Source organism: Felis catus, chromosome E3 (assembly GCF_018350175.1).
Source record: "Felis catus isolate Fca126 chromosome E3, F.catus_Fca126_mat1.0, whole genome shotgun sequence".
NCBI classification, from domain to species: Eukaryota; Metazoa; Chordata; class Mammalia; order Carnivora; family Felidae; genus Felis; species Felis catus.
The window spans coordinates 4,020,095-4,038,626 of record NC_058383.1 but is presented as its reverse complement, the minus strand read 5'-3'; the positions used below and the strand labels follow the sequence as shown (position 1 = coordinate 4,038,626).

At 52.8% G+C, this 18,532-nt stretch overlaps 1 protein-coding gene and 1 long non-coding RNA gene across 2 annotated transcripts in view; one reads left to right on the top strand and one right to left on the bottom strand.

Annotated features, from left to right (window-relative positions):
* Positions 1 to 870: 870 nt before the first annotated feature.
* LOC109495095 lies at positions 871 to 5,675 on the bottom strand. Its single transcript, XR_006590902.1, has 2 exons — positions 4,779 to 5,675; positions 871 to 4,202 (listed from the first exon to the last, which is right to left on the bottom strand). It is a non-coding gene; the product is annotated as an uncharacterized LOC109495095 (long non-coding RNA).
* Positions 5,676 to 5,745: 70 nt separating this feature from the next.
* The window catches only part of RADIL (Rap associating with DIL domain), a 127,330-nt gene continuing 114,543 nt past the window's right edge, over positions 5,746 to 18,532 (top strand). The window contains 2 exon segments of the mRNA XM_023246444.2: positions 5,746 to 5,927; positions 16,242 to 16,359. Of these exon segments, the coding sequence (XP_023102212.2) occupies positions 5,867 to 5,927; positions 16,242 to 16,359 (179 nt within the window). The 5' untranslated portion in view covers positions 5,746 to 5,866.

The following is an 18,532-nucleotide window of genomic DNA, read 5'->3' as shown; positions in this document are numbered from 1 at the left end:
CTGCTTCCCGGGAACTCAAGCTGGAACAGGCTGGTTCCTGGGAACTGCTCCTTTCCTTCCCGGGAACACGCGAAGCTGGCTCGGGGGCAGCAAAGCTGGAAAGGAGCCTCCCTGGCTGAGCAGTGACCAGGACAAGTCCTGTATCCCCCAGGCCCAGGCACACCGCAGGCTGAACGAAGAATGGATGGTCAGAGTCCCAGCTCTGAGGGAGGACAGGGCACAGGGGACCCTGGTGGGACAAACTCCCCAGCAGCTACACGTACCTTGTTAAAAAGAAAACCACAGGCCCCAAATGGCGTCATTTATGTGAAGAGCCCCAGGTCAGCACGCCAGGACTTAATACCTAACCTGACTGCAGTTCTATTCTCTCAACTGCCTCCCCGCCCCCCCCTCCCCGAAGTAACCTTTAACCCGTCAACCTGGAATTTCCTGGTCAGCACTAGGAAATCTACTGATAGACATTTTCCATTCCCCTGAGGAGGGCAAACTTGTCTAAAATAATGCATTCTTGGCTAATAATGTCCTTTTTTCCATTCTCTCTCTGCCTGTAAAAACCTTTCCTGCAGCCCAGCGGAGCCTCCCTCAGCTTGCCGGATAGAATGCTGCCCGGTCCGTGAATTGATTAGTGAAACCAATTATATCTTTAAATTTTACTAGGTTTTGGGGCGCCTGGGTGGCGCAGTCGGTTAAGCGTCCGACTTCAGCCAGGTCACGATCTCGCGGTCCATGAGTTTGAGCCCCGCGTCGGGCTCTGGGCTGATGGCTCGGAGCCTGGAGCCTGTTTCCGATTCTGTCTCCCCCTCTCTCTGCCCCTCCCCCGTTCATGCTCTGTCTCTCTCTGTCCCAAAAATAAATAAACGTTGAAAAAAATATATATATAAATTTTACTAGGTTTGAAGTTTTGTTATTTAACACCATACATCACATGTAATCTGGAATATACATTATAAAATCTGAGATATACACGTGTATATAGAATACACAAGTGTCTGCATATACACATACACGTATATGTGTATATATACACGTGCATATATGTATGGATAGATTACAGCTAAGCTACAGATACAGGTACTATTTGAAGGTACAGGGAGTGGCGAGAGCCCAAAGAAAGTGGAGGGCGCCTTGAAAGAGTGACGTTTGCAAACTGGTGGCCCCGTGCCTGAAGACGGCTTCAATGTGGAGATCTGAGCTTTCATCATGTTTCCATTTCAGAGAGTTGCCCCATCCCTAGTGGCACAAGGGACTGATGGAGGATTTAAAAATTGTTCCTGCCTGTCTGCAGAGTGCACTCCACTTTCATATTGACCCCTAAGGTCTTTTTCCTTTTTTTTTTTTTAAAGTTTTATTTATTTTTGAAAGAAAGAGACAGTGCTAGTGGGGGAGGGGCAGAGAGAGAGGGAGACACAGAATCCGAAGCCGCTTCAGGCTCCCAGCTGTCAGCACAGAGCCCGATGTGGGGTTTGAACCCACAAACTGCGAGATCATGACCTGAGCCGAAGTCAGACGCCTAAGTGACCGAGCCACCCAGGCGCCCCCTGAGTGTCCAATAAAAAGGAGGGCCTCAGTAAAGTGACGCTACCTTGAACTTCCCTAAGTACCTAAGGCAAGTACAAATTCTGCCGAAAGTCCTTCCTAACGGCCCTCATGGAGACCCCTCCAGTTCCCCACATTGGGCCCTCCCCCTGATTGCAGCCGATTGATAAACCTTACCACAGGCACCGGTCCTGGTAGTCCTTGGCTGGTGGGTACCTACGAGATGATCCCGTGGGGCCCGGACGCTGGTTCAAAGGTGGCATAAAAGGGGGGAGAAGCCATTTCCCCTAAAGGTCCAACAAAGGAGAACTTTAAACTGGGTCTGGAAGAATAAATAGAGATCTGCCAGGCAAACTAAGGAGGAAAGGCCTTCCAGGCAGAGGGAACAGCATCTGTGTAGCCACAGAGCACGAGAAAGCCATGCATGTTTGGGGGGAGTTTGGATTCATTTACTGCGTGTGCACAGTGGGTGAGGTCGTTTTTCTATCCTGACTCCATCCTGAAGGCAGTGGGAGCCACTGAAGGGTTTTAGGGAGAGGGGCTTCGTCAGACTTGCGTTTCAGAAAGTCACTCTGGTAGGGAAGATTTGTGGCTTTGCCAGAGACAACGAGGACTTTGCAGGCAGACACTGCTAGGCGTATATAGGGGCCCATGTCGTAGGTACTGATCGGGGATGGAAGTCGCTAGGAGGGAGGAGAAGGATCACATCAGAGGGTGCCATTGGGTCCTGGGGACAGGTGGCAGAGGTCGGTCGTGTGGGAGGAGACTGGTGACGTGGTCAGGGCTCTAGGGAAGGGATGAAAAGCGCTGGTGGTTGGCGGGCGTGTGGTGGTGGGGGGTGTTATCTCCCTACCTGCTTGCCACTCTGCGCATCTGATGAGCCGGGAACACGGTAGGTGTTTAATCCGTGCCCATGCAGTGCAGGGCACTTCAGCACAGACAGATGTGCTGTGTGGCTTGTTGTGGGACTTGGCCTGCCTGAGCACGGCTCCTTGTCCGCAAATTAGGAACGGCACCTCCTACCATGTAGTGCTACAGAGGGGACTGAATGGGGAGACACATTGCCAGTAATAACATCGGGCCCAGGTGGCCTTTGTTCCTTCAGTAATCCTGCAGGGTGGGTGCTGTTAACTTCCACTTTACAAGTGGGGAAACTGAGCCTCGAATGGGAAGCACCTGGGTTCAGGGCACAAAGCTAGGTGGAGGTGGAGGCCGGCCTCGGATCCTGGGAAGGCCGCGTTCAGAGCTTCCAGCCACGGCCAACCGGGCCCAGGGGGTGGTGTGGGGCCGCCTTCTGGAGAGGGGGCTGGAAGAGGAACGGCAGAGGGAAGAATTGGGTTTTGGCCAGCAGGGCTCGTGGGGCTGATCGCTCAGATGCCCGTGGTGCTCACTGTGGCGGGGGTCGAAAGCTGCATGTGGAGATGAGGGCACAATGACCCCCCCCCCCCCAGGAGCAGTGAAGGACAGGCTCGGCGACAAGGCCGGGGGAGCCCGAGACCACACAGCCAGCAGGAGATGGTGGGCTTGCACCAAAGGGAGAAGTTGCCAGGGGCCACTGGCCAGTGTTATATGGGCACAGGTGGCCTTTCGTCACGGCGGGGGGGGGGGGGGGGCGCAGAGCCAGGGGCAGGGGTGCCAGAAATCCCACAGTCGGTAGGTAGTCCAAGGCTCGTCCGGTGGCTGCCACCGCTGCCCCTGGAACCCACCTCATCTCCTTCACTGGCGGGCCAACCCTGACTCCCTCGAGGCCCTCAGTTACCATAACAACCGGATCCCAGCAGTAAAAATAGTAACTTATTTCTTATTCAACTTTTTTTTGCTCGTGGAGAAAAAGAAAATCCATTTCGAGGTTTGTGTTTCCCTTCGGGGGTCTCCTCTGGGGCCTTGCTGAGTGCCTTGCCAAGACCCGCTGAAGGTCAACAGCAGGCTGGGGCCGGAGGAGGCCAGCGGGCCTGCAGCCTGGGGAGGTCTGGTCCCACACCTGTGGCTCCCCTCAGCCTCAGGGCAGCTGCAGTCAACAGCTGATGCCCCAGGCCAGGGAGGAGGGGGCCACGGGGAGGTCAGGCCTCTGGGGCTTTCTCTTTTATAAAGACTGAAGGGACCTTTTTGGGAATTGAGGTTGAGGACTGAGGAGGAGGTATGGCTGACCCGGGGACAGGTGTGCCCTGGTGGGGCTGACCACAAGGCAGTCCTTTATTGTATGTGTGTGTGTGTGTGTGTGGGGGGGTCATAACAATGGTGATAGAGGTCAAGGTCAGGGAAGAAGCCATGAAATGCAGGCTCAGAACTCAGAGCCTGGGAAGCTGGGCTCCAGAACAGCTCCTCTGGCTGTGTGACTTGTGGGTGGGTCCCCTGGTCCCTCTCAGCCTCTTTCCCTCCTCCACCAAGGAGACAGGAGACTCTGGTCACTATAGCCTCGAGCCTCGCCCATTCCTCACCGTGACTCCCAGTAAGAATACATTTTCATGCCAACCAGGACACAAAATGTACTCAAACAACTGAGACAAAAGTTGCCTGAACGTGAGTTAGTCTTCCCAGCACAATGCACTCCGGACCAGACGTCTCTTCTCTTTCTGCTCGCTGCCCACCTGGGGTGACTTCCTGGTCTTCTGGGACTTGCTTCCATTTGGAAGTGGTCTGATACGGCAGCCACTGGTCACATGTAGCTGTTGAGCATTGGAAATGTGGCTCACGTGAGTAAAGAACCGCGTTTCAAATTGCATTTCATTGTATTTAATGTAGAAATAAACAGATGCAGGAGGCTGGTGGCTGGTAGGTTGAGATGAGCGATTCGAAATCTGCAGATCCAAGGGGCCTTCCAGCTTTGCCCTCCCAGCTCCTCCTCGCCGGGTGGGCTTGCCGCCCTACTGGACCCTCTGGCTCACCAATCTAGCCCTTGACCTTATACTCATGCCCACCTTGACCTCAAACTCACCTGGCCAAAACTGAGGTCACATCTTCCTTCACCTCCCTTCCCTGCTGCTTCTCCTCTGGTCTCCTCCCCCTGCCCCCACACCCTTAATGTCATCAGTACCCACTCAGCAGGGCCAGCCAGAAGCCCACTAGTCGCCCTCCACTTCTAATCCATCAACAGGGCCTGGTGGATAAAATCCATCTAGGTCTCATAAACATCCCTATACCCCTTCTCTGGTCCCCACCTGCAGCCCTGCCTGCCCAGCCACACTCACTGCCCTCCCCCCCCCCCCCCCCCGCAGCCCTGCTGCCCCCTGTGAATGCATCACCTGTAACCCTTCTTGTCCTCACCAACACTGGGTATCTGAGCCCGTCTCGCGCCCAGCATTTGGAGTGCAGAAATGAATTCCGTAGGGTGGGATTGTTTTCTGGATGTGTAGCAGGATCTCGAATAAAGCGTTATAAAAAGTAGCAGGGAGCTGGGGTTTGTGAGCATAAGGGAAGGGCGAGGAGGGGGAGAAGGAGATGCCTGCCCTTCAGTTTGGGCACGGGTCCTTTCAGGTTGAGGGCTGTTCCGCCTCCAGCAGTCCCTTCCTGTAGGTGGTTCCCCACAACCCATCACCCGGGCCAAGGTCTCCTAAAGGAGAACACTGGATTTTGTAGAAGAACCGAGGCGGGTGGGCAGATTCCGGGTACGCTGGAATCCGACAACCAAATGCATGTACCCCTGTCTGGGGGATCGTGAGGGTCCCCAGAATCACAGTCTCTGGGAGTGGAGAGCTTCCCCAGAGACTGCGGCCATTCCCGGGCGGATCCCTTGGGGCCGTCGCGCCTCGCAGGCGCTCAAAGAAAGGCAGGAGGCGCTGGCCGCGGGGGAAGCGTGAGGTACAAGTATACTCCGGGGCTAGCGACGCCAGGGGCCTGAACGGCTGGCGCGCCATCAGTGTCCTCGCTCCCTTTCCAGCCCAGCCCCGGCCGGGAGGAGCGGGGGAGACAGCGGGGCTCCGTCTAGCAGGCCGTCACCTCGTTCTGAAAACTACCGGCGGAGGGGACACCGGGACAGGGAGAGAGAGAGAGAGAAGGGGCTGCAATCGAAGCCCCCATCCTTCCCCATCTCTCCTCCTTCCCCCAGCGAAGGCCGGAGGGGTCCGCAGGGCACGGGGAGGGGGCCGAGGCCGCGGGGACTAAGGCGATTGGCCCGGAGCCCCCCCGCCCCGCCCCCCCCCCACCATCTGCTCGGGATTTGGCGTCGGCGTCTCGGGCTCGGGCTCGGCTCGGCTCCAGCTCGGGCTCCGCGCGCCCCCCGGCCGCCCCCGCCCTGCGCCCGCCTACCTGCTGCTCCCGCGCCCCGCGCCTCCTTCCCTCCCTCCCGCGCTCCGTCCCAGCGCCGGTTGTCGGAGCCCCGGGCTGGGTGCCGATGGAACCGCCGCGATGTTCGCTCCTCGGCTCCTGGATTTCCAGAAGACGAAGTACGCGAGGTGAGGGCGGGAGCGCGCGGGGAGGGGGCGCGAGGGAGGGGGGCGCGTGGGGGATGGCAGGGAGAGGGGGGCACGTGGGGAGGGGGCGCTCCGGAAGGGGGCGTTCGAGGAGGGGGCGCACGCGGAGGGGGCGCGCGCGGGGAGAGGGGCGCGCGCGGAGGGGGCGCGCGCGGGGAGGGGTGGCCAAGGGTCTCTCCCGGCTCCGCGCCGCCGGGCTGGCTCCCCGCGCCGCCCGGAGAATTGGAGTTGATAGATGCACCCTAAGCTCGGCCGGAAGAAACCAGAAAGGAGACTTCGTGGTCTTTGTGAGCTTCTCGGCGCCCAGCTGTGCGCCCCGCACCCGGGAGCCGCGCGGCTTCCCGGCGGCGCCTCCTCTCCTGGCCGCGAGTCCTGAGGCGAGTCGCTTCACCTCCCTGAACCTCAATCTCCAGGTCTCCAAAACGGGGATAATGAACGTCCCATCCCTGGGGACCACGTGAGGATTAGTGACAGGCGCTCTCGAGAGCACTTTGAATGGCGCCCGGAGCAGAGTAATCGCTCAATTTCTCTCCGGCGTTTTTGTTAATGTGAAAGGTGCTGGCGCGCACCACCCGTGTTCCCCCACTACCCCCTGCACTGCCCTTGTCCCCCGCACCCCGCCGCCGTACCGTTCCTGTCAACCCCCCTCCACCGCCGCATCACACCTTCCCCCCCCCCCCCCCACGCTCGTAGCAAGCGGGAGGAATGAATTAACTGCTCTTTTTAGGTGGGGAAACTGAGGCCTAGGACCCGGGAAGAGCTGCTTGTACATCTTGGCCTTTTCCCGGTGTGAGGTTTGTGGTCACCCCTGAGCCTCAGTTTCTCCTACAATGGCGAGGACAGATACTCCCACCCAGTTGCTGAGTGGGAGTCAAGCTCCTGTTGGACTAAGTACGCATTGAATGGGGAGGTTCATAATTCTTAAGTTGCTCTAAGATCTTGTGGGGTCCACTCGCCTTAAAGCTGGCGCGAAAACCCTTTCCTGCAGTTGCCTTCCGCCCCTGGGGGTCTTGAGGAAGGGCAGGCAGTTCTGGGATCGCAGCCCCCAAGGCTTTTGCCTCCTGCCTGGGCACCAAGAGGGCGCCCACCTGATGTGTTGCCCTCCCCCTCAGGTGTCCTGCTTCTGGGTGGAGGGGAAGGTGGTGAATTTGAGACGGGTTGGCGTCAGTTTTGATACCCACATCCACGTGGCTCGTCGTCTCCTGGCACTTACCGAGGGTCCTCGTCCCCATGAGGTCTGTACCCATTCTGGTCAGACAGCAGAGCGTGATCACAGATGTCCAGGCTGAGCATGGCATCGGAGGTGGGGAGGCAGGACTAGGGCTTTTCCCGCTCAGTCTCACCCTCCATTTCCTGGGGGGGGGGGGCGTTCCTTTTCTCCTTCATAAAGTTGGGGAGTCCTACTAGGAAAGACGGATGCACGGGGGAGTTCCTGTGGGGTTGGTTTTTGGGTTTTGGTTTCTTTTGGCTGGAAGGTGGGAGGCACTGGCTGCTCAAATCCATGGGATCTTCTCTGATACGGACGCTTGGACTTTCAAAGGCTTGTTCTCGAGGGTCCTTTTTTGCTATGGTGAGGTCTAAATTGGTGGAGGGTTCCTCGAAAGGGAAGGGGGAAGCCTGGGACAGGAGGCCACATTGGCAAACATGCAGGGAGGGAGCTGTAAAGCCCGTACTGTGGGCCTTCACCTGTCGTGCAGCTGCTGTGTGGTCTTGGGTAGGTGTCTGAACCTCTCTGGTTGATTTGTGAGAGGAAGGGAGGCTTGGTCGGAGATGTCTGGATTTGGACACTGGTGCAGCCCTCCCTAACTGGGATAGAGCTCTCCAGCTGGGTCAGGGGCTGGACCATGAGCTTTGTTCCTTTCATGCTTGGGCTGATGCCATTTCTACGGGTGAGGAGTCCAGTGGGGAAGTAGAGCACATCAGTTAGAACTATTTCTGTTCCCTTCCTCATTGCATGGCCCTTACTGTGGTGCCGCCTGCAAGTTAAATCCCTAATGCAGGCTTCTTGATTGAGCAAATTTAATAGCGTGACCCAGTGCTATTCAGGAGAAACGTCATACAAGCCACGTATATAGTTCTACAGTTTTTAGTAGCTGTTCCGTTGAGTGTGTGGCTGATTTTCTATCTCGCTGTCATAGAAAGGTAGAAGACAGGTGAGATGAGTTCTTAGAATATGTTGTTGTTAATCCTTGATACGCAAAATGTTATCATTTCAACATATAATCAATGTAAGTGAATTATTCATGAGACTTTTTACATTCTGTTCTCACCGCAAGTCTGTGACATCTGTTTGTGTCTTTTATACTTAGGACCCACCTCACTTCGGACTAGCTATATTTCAAGGGCTCAATAGCCACATATGCCTGGTGGCTGCCATATTAAATAGCACAGGAATATCTTCCAGGGTGAGAGATGGGTGTTTGTCTTAGTCATTTTGGGCTGCTGTAACAAAGTACCGTAGACTGGGTTGCTTATAAACAATAGAAACTTACATCTTATAGTTCCGGAGACTAGACGTTCGAGATCAGGTGCCCGCGTGGTTGGGTTCTGGTGAGGTCCATCTTCTGGGTTATAGACTACAGACTTACTGTATTTTTATGTGATAGAGAAGGAGCTAGCTCTCCGGTTGCCTCTTATAAAGGCACTAATCTCATTCAGAAGGGCTTCTACCCGCTGGACCTGATTATGCCCTAAGGGTCCCGCCTCCAGATGCCATCACACTGAAAGTTAGGTTTCAACATACACATTTTTTTAGGGGGGGACACAGACATTCAGCCCTTAACAGGGTCCCTAGTTATATGCTGTGTGATACTGTAAAAGATGCTTTCCCCCTTTGAGCCTTTGTTTTTCAGTGGATGGTTGGACCAGCTGATCTTTAAATTTCTAACCTGGAATCCTTAAATGGTTTATCTAGATCAAGAAATATATTTATCATATAGCTATAAGAATTAAAGGCTGTGTAGTATTGGTGCAGGGCTAGGGAAATTGACCAATGAAACATAATAGAGAGGCCAGAAGCAGATTGATGCATATAAAGACATTTGATTTTTTTTTTTTTGAGAGAAAAGAGAGAGAGAAAGAGAGAGAGAGAGAGAGAGAGGGCATGCGATTGAGTGGGGGAGGGATGGAAGAAGAGGGAGAGAGAGAATCCTAAGCAGACTCCATGCCTAGCGTGGAACCTGACAGGGGGCTCGATCTCACAACCTTGAGATCGTGACCTGAGCAGAAATGGAGAGTCAGATGCTTAACTGACTGAGCCACCTAGTCACGCCAAAGACCTTTGATTTTTGAGAAAGGTGGTGTTGCTGATCACCGGAGGCAAGGATGGTCTATTGAATAAATGGTACCGAAACAATTGGCTATCTAGATGGAAACAATGAAACCGGAGCCCTACCTCACACCATACAGAAAAAAGCATTTCTAGATGGATTAAAATTTATAAGTGAAGTTAAAAAGAAAAAAACACTTGAAAACTTTTAGAAAATAGAAAAGAATATCTTTTGGATTTCAGGGTGGGTAAAGATTTCTGACAGCATGGAAAGTTAAAACCATTAAAGAAAAGGTGGATAAACGAGACTACATTAAAAACTATGAGTTTCTATTCATCAGAGAAATGCCATGAAGGAAATAGAAGAGGTGCTGCAACCTTGAAGGACATATCTGCAACACATTTAACCACCCCATTAATTAATATCCAGGGTGTATAAAGCCCTACCGTAAGAAAAGGACAGATAAGAGAACAGAAAATACAGAAATGCAAATCGTCTTGCAGATGCACACAGAGAAGGGAGAACACAAATGAGCTAAAGGCTGCTCATTTTCACTGGGCATCTGCCCTGGAGAAAGTGGTGTGCACGTGCATCAGAGGACGCGGACATCTTAGCATCTTAGTTGTTCATGATGAGCAAGACATCCCAAGTGTCAATGGTAGAATTCATATGCTGGAATAATATCCTTTCGTGAGAAATGACCTCCGCTTTCAGGCAACAGAATGGATAAATCTAGACGTCGAGAGTGGTCGCAAAACACGAAGTATGAATGCAATCGTTTAATGCTCAAAAACAGGCAAACCAACTGTGTCGTTTAGGAGTGCAGAGGAAGGTATGTGGAAAGCCAGAAAATGATTATTGCAAAATCAGCTTACTGGCTACCTCTAAGAGAGGTGGGGTACACAGGGTGTTTCTGGGTCCTGGCAGTGTTGTAATTAGTGACTTGGGAAGAAAAACAAGCCGGATTCTATGTGCCCTATAAGATAGCTCCCATTCCCATGGGGAGACTCACCCATGTGGCCACGCCTCACTGCAGGGGAGGCTGGGAAGTGTAGTCCAGCTGTCTGTGTCCATTGCTGCCTCCCTGGGGCTCAGAACAGCACCTGGCATCTGAGAAGGTACCACTCAAATCTGTTGAATTAGTGGCGGTGTGACTTTGGACAAGCAAATTAACCTCCCAAGACGTTGGTCTACTCTCTTGCTTTAAAAATCTGACGTTAAAAGGGGGTCCTTATAAAGCAACATGATGGTTATAAACGGAGCATGTGCTCCTTAAAGAACAGTTTTAAATCATGGGGAGTAGGTATAAAAATGAAAGCAGTCGGGACACCTGGGTGGCTCAGTCGGTTAAGCGTCTGACTTCAGCTCAGGTCATGAGCTCATGGCTTGTGAGTTCGAGCCCTGTGTCGCGCTCTCCACTGACAGCTCAGAGCCTGGAGCCTGCTTCTGATTCTGTGTCTCTGTCTCTCTCTGCCCCTCCCCACTCTCTCTCTCTCTCTCTCTCTCTCTCTCTCTCTCTCTTTCTCTCAAAAATAAATAAACATTAAAAAAAAAAAAAGAAAGCAATGGGTGCCTGGATGGCTCAGTTGGTTTAAGCATCCAACTCAGGTCGTGATCTCACAGTTTGTGAGATTGAGCCCCACATTGGGCTCTGTGCTGATGGTGTGGAGCCTGCTTGGGATTCTCTTTCTCTCTCTCTCTCTCTCTCTCTCTCTCTCTCTCTCTCCCCCCCCCTCTTTGTGTCTCTCTCAAAGTAAATAAACATTACACAAAATGAAAGCAACGGTCACCCTTCATCCTGCCATCTTGAGATCATCGCTGTGAAATGTGTTTTTTGTTTATTTGCAGTCTTTTTTCTGCAGATACCGTACCTATAGCTAGCATTGTATCCTAATTTTAAAAGTGAGACCTTCTGCAGTTCTGTGTCCTTGTCTTTAACGATTATTCACCAGCTCAGTTTAATGTGTGCCTAACACTCCATCTCATCATCGCACCCTGCTTTATTTTATTATTTCCCACCTTCGGGTGCTTAAGTTGCTTCCTGGAATCCACTTCTGTAAGTAACGCTGCTGGGGACGTCTCTGCAGCGGGGTCCCGGTGTTCAGGAGACTTAACTGATCCGTTGTCAAACCTGGGCACTGGCCACGTCCCGTGGGTCCCAAGTTCCAGGTGATGTGCATTGCCCAGTTTACAGTGACCAGGTCATGGGCCGCCCCCAGGAATGGCCCCTGTAATGCAATTCTTACCGTGGGTCTTGAAGTTGCTCCTAAGGCCCCACAAAGGTCAGGGCCCTGCTCTTCCTACAGCGGTGTTCTTGGAGAGTGGAAGGAGCTTGTGTTGTGATTCTGCTCATCTCTTTGCTGGCTTCTCTGGAGCAGGCTACTTATTCATTAAGCCTTGCTAGCCTCTCGTACCTGAGGCTAATGTGGGGTTGGTTAAGGATACGGTGACCCCGGTAGGCTCTCTGTAGGTTTAGATCCTGACGTCCTACTACTACCCAGCGTCCCTGCAAGGCCATTTAGGACGAGCCGAGAAATTCTGAAGGTTATGGGTTTCGTAAACATTTTTTGTGGTTGTTCTTGAGGCGATCAAGATATGTATGAGAAGCATCCAGTACAGGTATACAGTTGGCGCTCCAAAGTGGTGGTTATTTGTGTAAGTGATTGTTACTTACAATCTCTTTCTGGGGAGGGTTTGAAGCACTCTGTAGGAATCAAGCTTCTCAGGAGCCATGGGACTGCCCCGGAGAACCCTTCCCTCTTGGCAAGGCTTGCTCTGATGTCAGCAGGTCTCTGTGCCTGGAGAAGGGATGGCGAGGAGGGGCTTCCGGGTCCTCTGTCTTGCTGGGCGGCCGTGGGCGGGCCAGTCCTGGGCTTCGTGGAGTGGGAACCACATGCCAGGCTCGTGACAAGCATCTTCCATTCACCATCTCATCTAGTCCTTAGCTGGATCTTATTTATTGTTGAGAGAGAGAGAGAGAGAGAGAGAGAGAGAGCAGGCATGAGCAGGGGAGGGGCAGAGAGAGAGGGAAACAGAGAATCCCAAGCAGGCTCCAAGCTCTCAGCACAGAGCCCAACGTGGGGCTCGAACCCACGAACCGTGAGATCGTGACCTGAGCCGAACTCAAGAGTCAAGACGCTCAACCGACCGGGCCACCCAGGTGCCCCCAAGGTACCATATTCTGTCCCTGTTTGGTTTGCTCTCCGTCACGGAGCCCACAGTGAGGTTCACATCTGGACTGTCCTTGGCTTTTTTGCCTCCCACACCACGATGGGGATAATAATCCTCAAAGTCAGGTGATTTTCCAGTCCCCGCTGGACCCAGAGGCTAGAATCCGGAGTCCTCCCCGCTGCACGTGCCGTTGCACGGCCTGGCAGGGCTCTCAGAAGACACCGCCTCCTTCATTCATTCATGGACAGGCCTGCCCCAAGCATCTGTGGGGACGGACCGAGTGTCCCAGTGGAAGCCCACACACCATATGTCTGAATGTTTAAAGTTAAAAATTTAGCTAACAAGCTTTTCAACGAAACGCGTTCCGTCCTCCTCGGCAAATACGCTTCTACGATGACACGGGTTGAACACTCTGTAGAATGGTGGCCGTCATATGAATGAAGACTGGCCACTGTCAAGTAAGGAAGTTGAGTTTAGTTATTTTTACATGTGCCGCGGCCTTTGTGGCCAGGCCGGCGATGCCTGGGTGAGCAAATAAAATAAAGGCGTGCATAACTTAGTAGTTTATAGATTTCATACGATTTATTTTTGTCTTCGCTGCAGCAAAATCATTAATTATGTTATTTTCAAGATTTTCATGGAGATTGCATTCTCTTCACAGTGATCATCTAAAGTTGTGCAGTCCAGTTTAGCACTAACCACCTGTGGCTATTTAAATTCAAGTCTAAATTCATTAAAATTAAGTAAAATTAAAAAGCTAGTCCCCCAGTTGCAGAGGCCACATTTAAGGGCTCAGGAGCCCCAGGTGGCCAGTGGCCACCATATTGGACAACACAGACCTACAACATTTCTGTCACTGTGGAAATTTCTCTCAGAGAGCACTAGTCTAAAGGATGAAAACGCAAAATGTAATTTAAAAAATATCCCGCAAAGGTAAATTAAACGAGATGTAAAAAACTACCTAAAATTATTTGTATTCTAGGATATCCGAAATTCTCTTAAATTTGAAAGGCAAAATACAAATGAAGATTGATAAGTATAAAACTTAAAAAGTATTTACGTAGGGGCGCCTGGGTGGCTCAGTCGGTTAAGCATCTAACTCTTGATTTCAGCTCAAGTCAGGATCTCACGGTTCGTGGGATTGAGCCCCAAGTCGGGCTCTGTGCTGACAGCACACAGTCTGCTTGGGATTCTCTCTCCCGCTCTCTCTCTGTCGCTCCCCTGCTCATGCTCTCTCTCAAGATAAATAAATAAACTTTAAAAAGGAGGATGAGGACAAGAAGGAAAGGAGGGAAAAGGAGGAGAAGTAAGGGAAAACCAGAGAAAATAAACTTGTTAGTGTTCAGAACTGAAATGTCCAGGCATGTCTGAATTCAGGTACAGCTGGATCCAGGGTCTCAAAGGAGTCCCATGCCGTCTCTCTTTGTCTTCGGGCTTTGTTTCTTCTGCTGGCTGCACATCTGGACTGCTCACAGCCCTTGTGGACAGGGAGTTTCTCTTTCCTGGCAGGATCACCACTGTCCTGGAATCGAGTCTCTGTGTCCTGACTTGGATTGCATGCATACCCTTGAACCAGTCACCAGGGTCAGGGGAAGGGCTATGCCAGTCTGGATCTTTTGGAGCATGGAGTTTGGGAGTCAGGCATGGCTGGGGGGTGGAAGGGTGTGGCTCCAGGTGAGCCCAATGGAACGAGAAGGGGAATGTGTGGCCAAAAACGAAAGTGATTTACATTTTATACGTGATCGAGGGGGGTAGATGCTGGATGGGACAGAAGCCTCGGAGACCTTGCGGCTTTGGGGTGGGTCGTTCAGGGTGAACGGGAGTTCTGCAGAGGCTGGAAGCGGGAAGGGCACCGGAGAGGGCTGCAGGGGAAGCACAGGAAGACAGGGAAGAGTCTGAGGCTGGACTCAGACTCTCTGGAGGGGAGGATGTGGAGTCAGGTCCCCAACTCCCCGGGCGCGCCCAGCAGCTGGCCTTTGTCCCATGGGCTCCGGGGTGCCATTGAGGCTTTTAGGCTAAGTAGCAAGGTTTCGTTTCCCAAAGGGTGGTTGCCATCCAGATACCACAGCAGCAGTGGGGGGGGGGTGGGTTCCTGGGGCCCCCAGGGGCTGGGGAGCTGCAGCGGGTGGGGTCTGCCTGTTCATCTCCTGGCAGTGGGATTGGCCACTGTCAATTGATTGGTCAGTTACTTGTCAGTATGTCCCTTTACCCCAAAGCCTTCAGTGCGTGTGTATATAGCACCAAGTACTCTCTTATGGAATGACATTTAAGAACAGAGACTGACCCTTAAAAAGGAAGGGGGCGCCTGGGTGGCTCAGTCAGTTAAGCATTCAACTCTCGATTTTGGCTTGGGTCACCGTCTCGTGGTTTGTGAGTTCGAGCTCCGTGTCAGGCTCTGCCCTGATGGTGTGGAGCCTGCTCAGGGTTCTCCCTCCCTCTCCGCCCCTCCCCCCCCCAAAAAAGAAAAAAGATGTAAAAGGAAGGAGACGCTGATACGTGCTGCACTGTGCACGAACTGTATGAGGACAGTATGCTAATAAGCCGACGGACAAAAGGACAAATGTGTGATTCCGCTTCTGTGGGGTCCCCAGAGTTGTCAGACTCAGAGACAAAGAGCAGACAGTGGAGCCAGGGGCTGGGGCGGGTGTGGGTCAGTGTGTAATGGGGACAGAGTCTCCGTGTGGGAAGATGGAAAGTTCTGGAGACTACAGCGGTCACGGTTGCACAGCCGTGTGAATGTGCTCAGTGCCCTAGAACGGGACACCGAAAAGCGGTTGAAACAGTGAATTCTGTGTTGAGAGTATTTCACCACAATTTTAAAAAATATGAAAAAAATAAAGTCGAGCTGAAAACGGTAACAGAAGCGGGTCGTTGATTAAATGTGAGAGGCAAGACAAGAAAAAGGGACTTTAGTGTTGAGGCACTATTATCTCACAGTGAGTCCGTATGCAGATTTTACCAACTGCCCCCTCACTGCCCCGGCTGCCAGGATCCGCTTTGGGGTGCACCACGGTTTCCTTAGCCTCCTCGAGTCCAGAATTCATCTCTTGTCTTTTTCTATCAGGCATCGGTGTTTTTGAGGTGTCCGGGCCAGTTCTGTAGGCTGGTTCGTGTGGGGTCCCTGGGCTCGGTTTGGGGTCTCACAGTTAGATTGAGGCTTTGTGTTTTCTTTCTTTTTCTTTCTTTTCTTTTCTTTCTTTCTTTCTTTCTTTCTTTCTTTCTTTCTTTCTTTCTTTCTTTCTTTCTTTCTTTCTTTCTTTCTTCCTTCCTTTCTTTCTTTCTCTCTTTCTCTCTTTCTCTCTTTTTTTTTTTTTTAGTATTTTTGAGAGAAACAGAGACAGAGAGCGAGCAGGGGAGGGGCAGAGAGGGAGGGAGACACGGAATCCGAAGCATCTCCAGACTCTGAGCTGCCAGCATAGAGCCCGATGTGGGGCTCGAACTCACGAACCGCGAGATCGTGACCTGAGCCGAAGTCGGATGCTTAGCCTAGTGAGCTGCCCGGGGCCCCCCGCCCCTGCCCCGTTTTGGTAGAAGCGATGCTGCTTTTTTTAGGCTCCTTGAAACCGACAACACGTGTCAGTCTGTCCTTCGGTGTGATGTCTTCCGTGATCGCTCGCTCACGTGGGGGTCTTCCTGCTTTTCTCTCTGTAAAAGTATTATTCGTTTTGGTAATCAGTTAGCATTTGTGGGGAGGGAGTGTTTTGAGCGCATGTGCGTATTCCAGTCCTCATACTATGAAAACTTTATCTTATAGAAGTAGAGAGAATAGCGTAATGAACTTACGATTAGCTTCAACTTAACAATTAGTAACGTTTTGCCAAATTTGCTTCGTCTCTGCTTTTTCTCTGTCCTAAAGTATTTGAGGACAAATCGCTCGGTGGTATGGGTGATATGACTTCAGTGCGCATCTCTGCCTGGCGAGGACTTTCTTCCTTAACCACACTAGACCCCCAGCCCACCCATCAGCATCGGCAGTAAGTCCTAGCGCTATTGAGCACTTGAATTGTAAGTTCTATTTAGTTTAAAAAAAAATTTTTTTTAATGTTTTATGTATTTTTGAGAGAGAGAGCATGAGCGGGAGTGGGGGAGGGACAGAGAGAGGGGGGAACAGAAGATCCGAAGTGGGCTCTGCGCTGAGAGCAAGGAGCCTGACGCGGGGCTGGAACTCGCAAATCGTGAGATCATGACCTGAGAGGAAGTCGGATGCTTAACCGACTGAGCCACCCAGGCGCCCCCGGGTTTGTTTTATTTGAGAGAAAGCCCGTTTACTGGACCACATGTAGCTGTCGGTTGCCATATTAGATAGCACAGCTGTAGAGGCCGGATTTGATTCAGGACCCACGTTCCAGGCAGGAAAGGCCAGAAACTTCTCGTTGCATCTCTCCAGGGGGCACGGAGGTCCTGTTTCCGGTGATGCGAGATGGATCTTGGGACTCTCAGCTCCTTTTATAGGAGCCGGTTGCTCGGCAACCTGTCATCAACCGTCTTAGTGTTTGTTGGTTACTGTTGTCGGAATGAATGATTTCATCAAGTCTTGGGTTTTCAGAATTCCCTCTTAGTGAAGAAGAGAGACCCCGCCCCCAAACTTCTCTGCACTTAGCGCACCAAAGTGGTGGGATCTTTGTTATTATCCGACATAAAGCCGGGGTTCATTTCTTTCCAAGAAAGGCCTTGCGGGAAAGGACTGGATGAGTCTGTGTAGACATTCTTAGGATGTGTGGACGATGTTTCGGGCTCTGTGAACCCTTGGGATGGCGTGTTCAGTGTGTGCGTGCGTGTGTGTGTGCACATGCATGTGCATTTGGCCCTAGAGAGGTATAGATCTTCCATCAGGCAGCCACTTTGCCGCAATCCTGGTTGTAGGGGACGGAGTTGGGCCCAAATCTGGCTTCAGCATATCCAGTAACCCTCTGCTGTGGAGTTTCTGTGGCTCTACCTGTCTCGGGATGTACTCTGGACCCTTGGCCGTTGGCGGAGCTGGGCTTTGCCAGGGCACGTGGCGCTGTGTTGGGAGGGATGGTCGTTCAAGGCCTCTGCCGTGTTGCACGGCCAGGGAATAGCACGAGCCTGGAGGACACTGTTCCCTGGGAAAGGGTGGGCCACTTGTGGTGGCGCACAGCCTGGCAGGACGTGGGCTGTGAGGGTGGCCCCTCATCCTGTATCAGAGCCCCCCGGCCTCTGTGTCAGAGTCAGGGGCCAAGGGCTCCCGGGGGCAGGGGAGATATTAGCTGATTTTCTTCACAAATTCCTCCCAGTGGATTCCGGTTTGGGACACGCCTCTGAAAAGGTGTGGATTTGGGAGGAGTGCTCTCCGCGCCGTCGCAGTGAGGAGGAGGTTTTCCGTGAGCTCCCCGGAAATGTTCTGGAATTGTGATCCCGTCATGACATCGGGGAGGGTAAAACAGCAGAGATGGGGATGTGGCAGGGAGGCCAGGGCGCATGGGCGGTGGCCTGTCCTTCTAGAGGTGGCTGGGAGGATGACAGACCCCAGTGCCTGGGGTGGTCTTGTCTGGGCGGGGGGCTGTGGGTCATTCATTTTAGCGGTGGATCCCAAGAGCAGTGGTCCCCGAGGAAGCCCTGTGCCCCCGCATCCCTGAGTCAGGGGCTGGCTGTACTCAGCTGGCTACCTTTAGGTGCCTCATTTCCCCATCTGAAAAATGGGCTAGTCAGCCCGCAAGCTTCCGAGGGCTTTGGAGGGGAGCTGGGGAGTGACTTCAGATTCATTTCAGGGCCTGCGCCAGGGAGAGCTTTGGCGAACGGAGCAGATGTGGGTCCCAGGCTCAGCGAACTGCAGCCCCGAGTGGCCCGGGAGTGTGAATGAGCCTTGCAAACTGTGAAGTGCTGTACAAAGAAGCCTTTGATATCAGCACTGTGCCCAGATGGGATAGAGGCATTCAGAATCGTGCCGCTTGCTTGCCCAGGGGCCTTGTGGCTGCTGTCTTCGGAGGCCAGCTCGTACTTGGAGATAATCTGCCTTAGTTTGGGTTTCCCCAGAAGCAGACCCCGAGACAAGGACCCAAGGGCAAGCGGTGGGGAATGAGCACAGGGAAGGACACGCAGCCACCAAAGGGTGTGTTAAGAGGCGAGCTGGGGGCGCCCGGGTGGCTCAGTCGGTTGAGCGTCCGACTTCAGCTCAGGTCGTGATCT